At 39.2% G+C, this 13798-nt stretch overlaps 1 protein-coding gene across 1 annotated transcript in view; it reads right to left on the bottom strand.

Annotated features, from left to right (window-relative positions):
* Positions 1-2881: 2881 nt before the first annotated feature.
* ADGRV1 (adhesion G protein-coupled receptor V1) overlaps positions 2882-13798 on the bottom strand; it is a 270716-nt gene continuing 259799 nt past the window's right edge. The window contains exons 90-91 of the mRNA XM_062018552.1: positions 11879-12056; positions 2882-3000 (exon numbers count right to left, since the gene is read on the bottom strand). Coding sequence (XP_061874536.1) covers positions 2882-3000; positions 11879-12056 — 297 coding nt within the window. The remainder of the gene's footprint in view (positions 3001-11878; positions 12057-13798) is intronic.

Genomic DNA, 13798 nt, shown 5'->3' on the forward strand with positions numbered 1-13798 from the left:
CCCAGGATGCCATTGGCCTTCTTGCCCACGAGGGCACATTGCTGGTTCATGTTTAGTTTATTATCAACCAGGACTCCCAGGTCTCTCTCTGCAGAGCTGCTCTCCAGCAAATCAATCCCCAGCCTGCACTGGTGCATGGGGTTGTTCCTCCCCAGGTGCAAGCCTCTACACATGTCCTGTTGAACCTCATGAGGTTCCTCTCTGCCCAACTTTCAAGGTGATCGAGATCTCTCTGAAGTCACCTTAGTACAGCAGGCACTGTAACAATACTTGGTTTGAAAGATATCTAGCTATGGATTAATTTGTCTCACTGAAACAGCAAAATGTTTACACTCTCTATCAACTTTTAAATAATGCCTGAGATCAGGGAACAGCAGGAGGCATTCAGGTTGGTGAGGTTAACTCAAGCCAACTGTGAAGGAACTCCTCCTGTCCAGGTGTGGCTGTTGGGCTGTGAGTCAGAGGATGCAGCTGTCCTGCTCCTGCTCAAGGCACAGCAAAACAGAGCTGAGAGAGACCTGTGCTATTAAAAGACTGAATTTCCTACATATTTATTATTTTTTTTAAAAGAAAAATGGTTCCAGAATAATAACAAAATTTGTCTCATGATCTTAAACCATGTAAGCAGCACCTAGAGATCTAGAATTGAACAAATACTGGCAGCAGACGTCATCCTGATGATCTGCTCCCAGAATGCTGATGCATTTACAGTAAATCCCTAACCAGGCCAGTTGTGAAACAAGTTGAAGTGACACAAAGTATTAACATTTATGGTACTGAGTCAAAATCAAACAAACATCCTTCTTTTATAAGCTTTCTCACAGCATGTAGTAGCATGTACTGCAAGTAATGGAACATCTGTTACAGCCTTGACTCTCTTGTAACTGAACAAGTGTTGCAATTGTTTTGCAGAGCCAGGCTTCATGTTAGGACTTCAGTGGTTAGATGAGAAATACCACCAATGGACAACACTCATCTCAGTTCATTCAGGGAGAATTAAATAATAAATTCTTCAAGAGTCAGATTCTCTGCATAGAAAATAAAAAAGTACTGTATTGCAGTGTCCAAAACTAATTTTAACTCCAGACTGAGAAACTTATTTCAATGATATTTGCAGTTCATTGAAATGCCCAGAAAAATCCCTTCTCAGGAGACATAGGTTTAGGCAGAAAAGTGATTTATAAAACATGCTTACATAGTTAACTCTGTGTAGTTGCCCTCATACTTCAGATGCACTGGACCATATTTTAAAGGCTGACTCTTCTGCACAGCAGCATGAATCTCCCTGATGGCCCTGTGATTCTCTGCATTGCCCATGGTGACAGAAGGCTCTTTTTCCCCAATAAGTTTTGCCATTGAACATCAGGGCATTGCCGTGTTTGCTCCATAGTGTGACCAGCAAAACAGACAAAATAAAACTCTGTCGAGTCTGAAATTTAAGACTTGATGCAACAGAATACAGATTAATTAAATATAGACATCTTCTTATTTCCCATCAATTCAAATTTAAACATCTATTGGTTTAGGGCTTTACTGACTAGAAGTAGTTTCCCTTGTCTATGAATGTTTTTGCATTAGACTTGAAAGATTAGGTCTACTTTGGATATGAGTGATGACTGTAAGCTGTGCAGTCACTCCTACCAGCTATTACAGAACCAGGACACAGAAGTGGGTTTTGTTTGGGTTTTGGGGTTTTTTTTTTGATCAGCAAATAATTAGGTACAGTAAAATTTGTATATCATTATAGCAAAATTCACAAAAAGATTTCCATATGAAAAGTTTTCCTTTTAAAGGGAGAGATTATTGCTCAGAGTTTGCCCAGCATTAAGCCTTTAGGCAAGTACCTGAAGAAGGTACGAAAGGCTAGCATTCTCACTTACCATATTTCTATATTATGCCTAGAAACGTTCAGAGGAAAATTCCCTTGTCTCCTGCTTTAATGAGTTTTTCTTCCAGAGCATCTGTGCAAAGCAGAGTTAATGATTCCTACAAGATCAGGCTGCCTCCCCCTCTCAGTTCTGAAATACTTCCGCTGTTTTGATTTTTTGTTTTGGGTTTATTTTTTTTTTCTGAGGGAAGAATTTTTCTTGCTCACTTATGACCCTGATCTAACTCTGTAATGCCACACTTGAACCCTTCAATCAGAACTGGGAAATCTGTGTAGCACCCACAGGACATGCAGCTCTCTGGAATTCCCCTTTATTTTTGACTATGAGAAGAGCAAGATCATTTAATATTATGAAACCAGCAAGGTAATACTCTCGACAGCATGCAGCTCTCAGGGGTTTCACTCCTGTCTTTCACCTCCCTTTCTCCTCCTGTTTGTTTCAGAATAGTTTATATTTTCTTAACTTAAACTGCAAGCTTTCTGGCTCAAGACTGAATTTGTAAAGTTCACAGATTTGAGTACTACAAAAACAGTACATCTTAGGAAACTTCCAACAAATGTGTAACTCAAAGCAGTGTCTGCATCATCTTCCAGCTCCAGAAGCAGTGACGAGAAATGACAGACTCGTTTGTATCAAACAGACTCTATTGTTTTTATTAATCAGTGTTACATATACAGGTTAATTAAAAAAAAGCTACAGTTTGTGAAATATGTCATCTAGCTACAAGATACAAATCTAGACCAACTTCCATGGTACCTGTTGATGCTCAGCCACTGTAAAAAATTTACAGTTGATTTTCTGATATACAAAATCTCAAGCAAGCATTCCTTGTTAAACGCTCAGTAAAGCTCGCAGCATTCTACTACACAGTTTCACATAGCATTTTAGTGCAAAAGGAAGTACAAATATAAAAATACCAAGGCTTTAATTAAAAAAACAAAAACAAAAAACCAAACCCAAACAACAACAAAAAAAACAAGCAAGCTGCAGAGTTAGAGGTGAGTGTCTGCTATGGGTATTCTTCTAAGCTCAACAATCTGGGAATTAGCCATGCTGCCACCATCCTGGCTGCCATGACAAGATTCATTATCGCTGACACTGAGACCTGCACCTGAAACAGAGAAACAAATGAAAGAGTGGGTGAGAATGAAATCTCGACACAGAAATAGTGTTATAGTGTCCTGCTTGGCATTATTCTGATTATCAAGCTGCCTTCCCATCCTACAGGGAATGTGGCAAGTTTTCTCTTACCAGTCGACAATTCTGAATCCACAGATTATAACACTGTCTGAGGTAGCTTTGTATCATTCTGATTTCATAATTTGACTGTCAATCACTTTATTTTTTCTCAGTAAATGGTACAATAGCTATTCAGAGATTGCCTTGAAATCACAAAAGCATCTATCAAGGCCTGTCTTAGTCTGAGTTCATGATCTGTCTGTTACAGTCTAGTATTTCCAAGGACTTCTTCATAAAGAATTTATTTGCAGTGATACAATTTGCTATTAAATTCTAATTCCAGCTGTTACAATAGGATTGTAATTTCAACATGAAAAAAGGCACAGACTAAATGTTCCTTAAACCCTCATTTGGCACAAGTTGGTGTATTGTGTATTTTTCTCCTGAGAGAATTTCTCTCTATTGAGAGACTACTAGACTTCAGCCCATGGAAACTTCAAAAACATGTCTAGAAGAGACATCAGGAAGCCACCTTTTTGATCCTTTTGTCACAAGAGTTCTGCAAGCTTATTTACAAGGTTATTTACAGACAGACCGATTTCAGGCATGATCTTACAGCAATGTCACTTAGAAATAACTAGGGAAGTTTTTCATTTTGGGTAGAAGCAGATCTGTAATTACATGCAGTTTGAGGGAGTTGCAAAAGAAGGACATTTGTCTTAAAAAAGCCTTGAACAGGGCATGCTGGGAGAGGCAGTGATTTGCATTTTCATGCTAAAAAATATTTTCAGGAGTTTCTATCAGTTCTACAATGCATCTCTTATTTCTGCTTCAGCTGACATTCCAGCCTTTGGTTGTTTTGGCAAAAGACCAGATAAGAGTCATTTACTTTTTGGGAGTTACGTCATAATGACTCCTATTGTGCCACTTTTACAAAGTTTTTCCATTGCACCCTTCTTTCCAGCACCCTCAAGAAGAACAGAAGTACAGAAAGGGGAACAGCAGTGGGATATTCCTTTGCTGTGGGAAGTCAGGCTGCAGTTTAGAATACAGAGCTTTGTTTGGAGAACCTGAACAGTAGAACCTGCAGGAATAGGCTGATTTTCCCTCAGAGCTCTGGAGGAAGTCCTGGTAGGGGCCAAACCTGGGTGCAGAACTACATGGACCTGGCCCTACTGCATCCAGGTGAAAAGTGAGTATTTCTGCATTATGAACCTTCTTACACCTTGTTTTAGTGTTTGGGTCATGGAGTGAACATACATTCATAGACATCTACTAGATGAGTCCTGTTTTTGGGTCTGTGTGACCCAAGCTCTAGAGAGACCACCAATTACTTTCAAAGCATGACATGAGTAAAAATCCATCTGTATAAAGAACTACAATAAGGAAGACAAGAAGATCAGTTTCTGAATCACTAAAATACTTCTTTGTAAGTGTTCTGAAGATGATTAAGGTGTATTTATTGATTTCAATTTATACACATATTTGTCTTTTTCATTGAATCACGATCCTAATAAAAAAAAATGCTGTGTGGAAGTCCTGGGAAAAACAGCAATTGCATGAGCAAGCTATTTGGTTTTTTCTTATCTTCTCTAAAACTGTTTGTTTTAGAAAGGAGACATGAGTGTAATAGGGAAGATAAATCATACTGCTATATTTACTATTTGGGAACAGACAATCAAGGTAATAACCTTGAAGTAAATAAAATACTTTGAATAGAGAAACAAAACAATACTTCTTAGCAGCACCATTAACCCTGAAATTCACTCAAAACATCAATTTAGGCTGAAGGGGGTACAAATTTCACAAGAGAAAAAATACACCATTGAAAAAAAATATTTCAAATCATATTACATAAATACGATCAACCTGGGTTCAGGTTTTAAAGTGAACTCTGGTTATTGGGGTAAGAAAGACATTTATGTTACTGGTGGCTATACTGCAATTATCTGGGACGGGATTTCTTAAAGAATTTCATGTTGGTCGCTATAAAAAGACCAGATACTGATTTAATATGAAATTACATTATGTATATTCTTAAATGTAATTTAAATTCATGTTTTGTGCTCGCTCTGTGTGAAGTAAGAGACTTTTGTTGTTATGGAGGTTTTTACCAGGAGCTTTGTAAACTTATTCTGTTATCGATGCAAGGACAAACTATGTAAGAGCTGATCCATTTTAGGAATGAGAACTGAAATGTAAACAGGATACCAGCTTACCAAACAGTTGGTAGACTGGGAAGGGTACAACTGTTTACATGATGGAGTTTCACAGAGTTCACAAGTCTGACTTCTCTGATCATAGGAGAATTTAAACTCCATCAGATGCTGAAAAGCATGCACTTGTCTAGAGATGCTAGAGTTTGATAGTAGGTACATAGAAGGGAGTATTACTTTTCCCCAATGTGAAAAGAAACTATTTTAAGAAAAAGACACTGAAAAATGAGGCCTTTCCTTCTTTCTTTTGGGATCAAAGGACTAGTTAGGAACTGAGAAAGTCACAGCTGCAGACCCAGTGAGATCCCTTCAGTGACATCTACTGGTTGCAGGATTTTGTTGGTGCCTTCCCATCTGCCTTTGAACACCAGCTATTATATCATCTGCTTGTTCAGACGTATCTCAAACTTTCACTAAAACAATGGGGGACGAAGTTTCTTTTGCAATTACTGTACTCATATCTTTCAGGAGATTTTTGGTTTCGTAAACACTTCCATCTTGTACTCTGAATCAGTCATGACTTTCTCTGTATGCATAAGAGGTATTCCATCCATGCAATCAAATAAGCTGCACAAACAAACTCTTTTTTTTTCTTTCAGAGTTTTGGCTTTTCAGAAATTACACCAACAGATACAGACTTTTACAAATAAACTTCAGACTGGATTAAAATGGCTTCCTGGATATTGTGCAGTCACATTCAATAGCCAATGGGTAGCATATTTGTGAGCAATCACAAATAGGAAGTTAAATGAATATGCTAACTAGCTACCTGTCCTTTCTTTTTTTCTATCAAGTGTCCCCTTCAAAACAGAAATGATGTAGGTTGATAAGGCAAGGCATGATCTGGCACTTTGCCACTGTCTACAGTTTATCTACCCTGCGACAGACAGCCTCCACGATGTTGCACTGAATATTTTTCAGAACTTGACCTTTCAAATGTTTCCTCTAGTTCAGGATGCCCAACATGAGATATTGAATTCTTAAACCAGGCACTTACAATGGTAAAAGTAAGGTTTGAAAAATGTCGACTTTGGAACCCCAGCTTTATTAGATTGAAAACTAAGAGCTCATTCATATAGCATTGCTATTGTAATAGCTGTAAAATTTGTGTGGAGGGGGGTCAACCTAGACAATCTTATTAAATTGTCTATCCATACAAACCTTGCACAAGAAGTCAGAGGAAAGATGAGATCTAGTCTAAAATGACAGCACTTTCAAAGTTAATTAGTGCAATAATTAACTGGTCTTGCAGGAGGTATCCCTGTCCATGTCAGGAACTAGATGAACTTTGAAGTCCTTGCCAACTCAATTCTATGATTCTATGAATTAACAAAGACTAATTAGTAAATAATTGTCCTTCTCAGTAGAAGCTTAGCCTCTGATTCACTTTAAAAGCCATACGTGAAATATAATAAATAATTTAAGAAAAATTAATAAACATTTTAAAAAAAGGGTTTTGCATGAATTAATAGGCAGGACATGTCCCTAAATTACTTTTTCCTACGGTAATTGTTCTATCATTTCCTTCACATAAAATGCCTTGGAGATGTCTGGCCTTCCAAAAGATTCCTACAGTGCAAGAGATGAGGAGACACAGTGAGCATAGAGAATCTCAACTATGTATTTCTGTATAAACATGAATTTATTTGATGGAAAAGGTAAATTACTTGACAAGGTGTTCATAGGCCACAGTTTTGATATAAAGAAGTCCAGCTTTTGGATTTCTTGCATCAAGCAAAAAACTCTATGGCCCTGTGATGCACAGCTTGCATAAAACTAGCAAAAAAGCTGGCTATGAAACAGTACACTGTTGTCCACCTAAATTGCCAGATACAGAGCTTCATCATAGCCTTCATCTGACCCAGTCTGTATTTCAGGTTGTTCTGTAATTAGGCCCTGCATTAATGATAACGGAATCATGGGCTAAGTGTATAGTCCTATGACACATATAGCGAGAAGGCCAAGAGTGCCAATGCATCTATTTGTGGAGCTGCACTGCAAACTGAGAGTTACTAAACCGCTGCAAGTTAAAGAATAAAGTTGTGCCTGGTGGGGGGTTGTTGTTGTTTGATTATTTTAACCTGCGTCAGTCATCCATTTCTATTGCTGAGATTGGACAGTTGCAATACAAAGCTGGAGTAGGAAGACAGGAACCAGATTTTAGCTTTAGTGTGATTATACCCTCATTCTCATTGATCCTGGCTGTCAGATTAAACCTTGTGTCTGCAGACAATAAGCATAATTTAAAGTATCCTTCAGACAGCTCCAAGCTACATAAGCAACAAGGACAGATGAAGTGCAAAGAGGCATAAAGACAATTTTGCACATTCCTCAGCTAATCAGTGCTGATCTTCAGCCAACCTTCATAGCAGAAGCTAACATTTTAGCACAGCTAAGGTTGAGTTTGGTTATAGATTGACAGTTTTAGGGAACAACAGATAATGGAGGTTTTTGTTTCTCCTTATCAGAGGTAGAGCTCAAACAATACCAGAGCAAGCATTTCTACTCTTTCTCTATACCCCAAAGTCTCACATCCCAGTTTAGAAATGACAAAAACCGCTAATGTAGCGCAAAGAACCTTTTCCCTGCTCTTCCAGGTGTTTGCTTGAGATGAGAAATTCTTATCCTATGGAAATAAAACCTTGTCTATAAAGGTTTCAGAAGCACTACCTACAACAGATAACAGATGACAACAAGGCAGCAAAACATGATCTCAGCTGCTTGTACATTCTAGACTATTTAGAGAAGAGGTGCTGTCTCATGTTTGCTGATGATGACTGTTTCCTTGGAGCTGGGACTGGTCCCCAAAGGACATTGACTTGATGTGGAGCACCAAGAGAAGAGGGAGAGGGAAGAGGAGAGAAAGGAAAGGAAGAAGGAGAGGAGAAGTCTCCAACCTGAGTTGTTGCACTTTCATGTGAGTATGAGCAATGATGTAAGAGAGGAAGATGCATGCTGCCAGTAGGGACAAGGAGACAGGCTCCTTTCTGTGCCTGCGAGATTAACTGTATCATAAAATTCCTGTCAGAGCACAGCTCAGAGAACACTTTAGCAGAATAAGCCTGTACTATCAAACATAGAAGAAATCCCACTCTCTACCACTTCATCTCCCTTTTAATTGCCTCCACGTCATTCTCTCCCTCATGCCATCAGGAGCATCTTGACTCCTTGTCCATACATTAAACTGGATTGAGAGCTGGTCTAGAGGAAAATAATAAATCAAACATGATTTTTAGTTACAGAAAGGTCATTTTTTTTGTTTTCAAGTATGTGTTGAGCTGCAGTTTGTATCTAAGGCAATAGCTGATAAACATTTGGTGGCTAAAGCTACACTAACTAAACATTGCCTCTTCAGTTTGGCTTGTTGAGATGCTGTGTGTGGGGCTGGAATCAGATGGGACAGTTAGTTTGGCTTAGAAATAATCTTTTTTTTCTTTTTTTTCTCCTTGTAATGCTGCTGGCAACACAGTTTAGGCACACGAATAAGCATTGGGGTAAAATGGTCTGGTACTACTTGAAGTGGTAATGCAAACAATGAGACGTTTGCTTCAAATCACTTTAATACAAAGGCTCATAAGCAGAAATAATAATAAAATATTCATAAACAAAACAATAATAAAATTCAGGCAAATTAATAAGAAGCTGGCTCTAGATCCACTCTCTTTAGAAGAACTAAAAGCAAATTAACTAAGGATAGAGTGTGAAGATTTATTAAAAAAAAAAAAAAGGTAAAGTTGCAGTGAATTATTTTAACCATGAGTTTTAACTACAGTTGCCTAGGTTGTTCTTCATGATTTAGAGACTCAGTCTTCCACAGTGTGTAGAGTTTACTGCAGAAAATAGGCCAACTGATGTTAGCTGAGATGCCTAAGCAGTAAACAGTGTGTGCAGTGCTGCAAGTGCTAGATGTTCACAGCTACATAGCTTTTTAATTATATAAGAGTTAATTGGTTTCCTTCAAAATATTCAGGAAGGAGTAAAAAAGTAAAAGTTTCTTAGGTATAACAAAAAGGTCTGCAATTGTAAGCAGTAGTAGTAGTAGTAATTTTAAGTAGAAGCAGTCTGAAAAATGTCCAGGAAAATGAATGGGTACAATATGGATTTTGTGAAAATCTTAATAAAAAATGTATATTTCTTAGCCCTAGGATAGTTATTAATCACCCATTTATCTTCATAATTAGAAGAGTTTTCTGCAGTAGAAATTGCCTTAATAGACAAATTATTATGAATATACTGAACAAAACTATCCTTTCATTAGCAGTATTCCCAATCTTCCAACCAGTTTGACTGTGTTCCTTGCTGTCACTTAATGCAACAAACTCCTAAAATTATCGATGCCAGAGCACTTCACCTCCTAATGCCACCAGCACCTTGCTGTAGTCTCTTGGAAAGCTTGATGATATCTCCAAAGACCATTCAGGTGGCCTCCAACTACCAAGCTAGCTCATTTGTATTTCACCTGGTGTCTAGGACAGTTGTGTTTTGGTTATCATTTGCCAAATCTTATCAGGTGGCACATTCCCATCTTGAACTATCTTTGAACCAGGTTTTGCTTAGCTTCTTCTGCCTATGGCCATGCCAGGTGATCTACTTATACCATCATCTGGATAACCTGAAGTTTCATTAGAAAAGGCAGAAAAGCAATACATAACTGAAGGAATCCTGAACTGAAGGGACTTTAATAGAATCATAGAATGTTAGGGGTTGGAAGAGATCTTTAGAGATCATCCAGTCCCCCCTGCAGAAGCAGATCCACCTAGATCAGGTCACATAGGAACATGTCCAGATGGGTCTTGAAGACCTCCAGAAAGGGAGATTCCACATCCTCCCTGGGCAGCCTGTGCCAGGTCCTCTGTTCCCCTCACAGTAAAATAGTTTTTCTTATGTTTAAATAGATCTTTTTGTGTCCCAGCTTTATTCCATTACCCCTTGTCTTGCTGCCAGACACAATAGAAAAAAGGGATACACTAACCTCCTGACACCCATCATTTCGATACTTACAAATATTAATGAGATCCTAACCCAGCCTCTTCTCTAGACTAAACAGCCCCAGTTCATGCAGCCTTTCCTCATAAGGAAGATGCTCCGGTCCCCTGACCATCCTGGTGACCCCATGCTGGGCTCTTTCCAGAAGTTCTCTGTCCCTCTGGAGCTGAGGAGCCCAGAACTGGACACAGTATTCCAGATGAGGCCTCATCAGGGTAGAATAGAGGAAGAGAATAATTTCTTTGAAGCTGCTGGCCACACTCTTCTTGATGCATCCCAGGATGCCACTGGCCTCCTTGGCCACGAGGGCACATTGCTGGCTCATGGTTAGCTTATCATCAACCAGGACTCGCTGGTCTCTCTCTGCAGAGCTACTCTCCAGCAGATCAATCCACAGCCTGTACTGGTGCATGGGGTTGCTCCTCCCCAAGTGTAGGACTCTGCACTTGTCCTTGTTGAATCTCATGAGGTCCCTCTCTGCCCAACTCTCAAACCAGTCGAGAATGGCAGCACGGCCTTCTGGTGAACCAGTCAGTCCTCCCAGTTTGGTGTCATCAGGGAACTTGCTGAGGGTACACTCTGTCCCCTCATCCAGGTCACTGACAAAGATGTTGAACAAGATGGGCCACAGAACTGTTCATTGTGGAACCCCACTGGCTACAGGCCTCCAACTCAATTCTATGCCATTAATCACCACTCTCTGGATCCTGTCATTCAGCCTGCTCTTGATCCACCTCACTGTTCACTCATCCAAGACACACTGTCAGAGCTTTCTGATGAGGACATTAAAGGTGATAGTGTCAAAAGCCTTGCTGAATTCAAGGTAGATGAAATAAACTGCTTTCCCTTCATCTAGCCAGCCAGTTATGCCCTCGTTGAAGGCTGTTAGGTTGGTCAAACAGGGTGTCCCCTTGGTGAATCCATGTTGACTCCCCCTGATGGATTCACCAAGGGGAAATTTTAAAGGCTTTAATGTTATTGAGAGGAATCTGATTACAAATGTTTTGTCTTGCAGTTGTAATTTGAGTGTGGAAACCTCTAGTGCGCCCCTCTGCTTCTGTTCTCCAGCAGCACAATGAGCCATTGTGTTTGGGCAGAAATCTATCTTGTTCAGCATCTCAGTGTAAATTGCCTTTCAGGTCCAAATGTATTTTATACAAACATTTTATCTTATGTTTATGAGGAGAATCAATATTTATGAAGTTATGCAGTTTGTCACAGATAAGTATATATACTAAAGAGAGGCATTGTATATACTCCATGTATCAATTTGAAAATGAATGGAAAAGACAACAATACAGCCCATGTTTACAGGCAGCATGGCAGCTGCTTAAGTACTTGTATAAAAATGTCAGAGTCTTTAATCTATTGCTACTTTCTATAGGTCTTCTTATCTTCATGACATATTTCTTCAGACTCCTTCTCTGTTATTTTAGATAACTTACATAATATTTTTCAAGGAATAGCAGTACAGGGCAAAACAATTTTACTTCAGATTTTCCCTGGAAATCAGATTATATTAACAGATCTTGCTAACTGGATCTCAGGGAATGAGGATACCATCAGGGTGAAAGGCAACAGTTGAGGAGAACGAGAAGAGTCACTCACCAGTCTTTAAAGCAAATATTAGATCATCAAACTCCTGTGATTCCTCATCAGCAACCAATGAGCCGGTACTAAATCCTCCAGAAGAGTGGAAAACATTGCCATTTTGTGGACTCTGCTTAAAGGCAGCACTAGCTTGACTAGTAGGCTGCAAGGATGCCCTCTCCCAGTCTGCAGGCACCTGCAAAGTTTAAAAAGACACAGAACTCCAGTAATCATCAAAATGGCTTTACTGTATCTGGAAATCATGGCCAGAGAATTGAACTCAAGATAAAGAAATTTTGGAACCAACTATTCTGTCACTTCCATAATGAAGCAGGTAGCCTGTTTTGTTTGGGTTCTTTTTAGTTAAAAATATAAATACATATACACATTTGACTTAATCACAATCAAAGTCATTTAACCTTGTGTTTATTATGCCCATTCTAGCTATCTCAAAATGTTTCAAAAATGCTCCTATTTCAGAACCTTTATCACTGGTATGGAGAACTTTAAATTAAAATACTGAAAAGTTCAGCTCACTTCTCTCTCACCACTGCCTCTTCCTCTGCTGAACCCTGTTTCTGGCTTCTATAGCCACTAATCATCATTACTTTCCACCATGTGAGCTACAGTTTGGTTGTCAGCCCACTTCTTCCCATGTTTACCAATACAATATTTTAAAGTAATTTGCCAATCTTTGAAGATTTTGTTGATGGTATATAGCCTTACAGTTTCAATCTTAACTTTGCTACAGTTCATCTGCCAACTCAGTTTAAGGTGGAGCTCCATAACATTCAGAATCTCAGTTCATGAGAAAAGAAGTGGTTATGAAAACCACCTTATATATGATTAAAAACCTACAGTCAAACAGGTAGACAAATGGGTAAAACAGCTACAAGGTAAGCAACTCAGTTTCCAGAACTGACATGTTCACTTGAATTATTTATATTGGTGCTTTTCCTGGAAAAATAATTTAGCTAGAACATTTTCAATCAGGTCTAGCAAAATGTAGCATTTACACAGCAGCAAAAGCCACCTTGGTTTACTACAGGTAGTGAAAAGTGATATAAGCAGCATTTCAGTTCCAGCAACAAAGAGACTGAAGATCACCTCCCTGAAAATTTCCCTTGCCTTTGACCTCTCCTCTCCTCTCCTCTCCTCTCCTCTCCTCTCCTCTCCTCTCCTCTCCTCTCCTCTCCTCTCCTCTCCTCTCCTCTCCTCTCCTCTCCTCTCCTCTCCTCTCCTCTCCTCTCCTCTCCTCCCCCCCCTTCCCCTCCCTTCTCTTCCCCTTCTCTTCCTCTTCTCCTCTTTTTCTTCTCTTTTTTCCTCCTCTCCTCTCTTATACTATTTGATTCAGAGGTAGATAGGTAAGTTTAGGTTATGGAAGCTTGCTTATTAAAACTTACAATACTAGTTAGAAAATTGCACACATAGTTTTATGAAACTGCTAGTCTTGTAAGCCCACAAAGTGAGCTATTAGAACAACACAACTATTTCTTGTAACACAACTATTGCTTCGTGTTGACAGTTTCAAGGCTGGTGTGTTCCTAAATGAAGTTACTGTTGCTTAGCACTGATAACCACAAGGCCAATTTTATCCTTTAGTTGTGAATAGAACTACTACCTGGAGATGACAGAGCTAGTGCTTAGGGTAACAGATCATTATGTCAGTTCTACAGTTTGGATATTACCTAATGCTAACTACAAGGCCGGTTTAACCTTAAATGTAACTGCTATCTGAGGATGACAGAGCTTTTACCTAGGATAACAAACTGTTAGGCTGTTTTGTCCTGTCCTGCAGTTTGGACAAACATCAAAGACCCAGAGGTGAAAAGTACACTGCAAGGAAGACTCAGATCTTAGTTCAGTATTGACCCCCAGTGACCACCAAAGAAGATAAGAAGACACCAAAAGAGGCATGATAGAGGTATAACTGGGGTG

Source organism: Colius striatus, chromosome Z (genome assembly GCF_028858725.1).
Source record: "Colius striatus isolate bColStr4 chromosome Z, bColStr4.1.hap1, whole genome shotgun sequence".
NCBI lineage: Eukaryota > Metazoa > Chordata > Aves > Coliiformes > Coliidae > Colius > Colius striatus.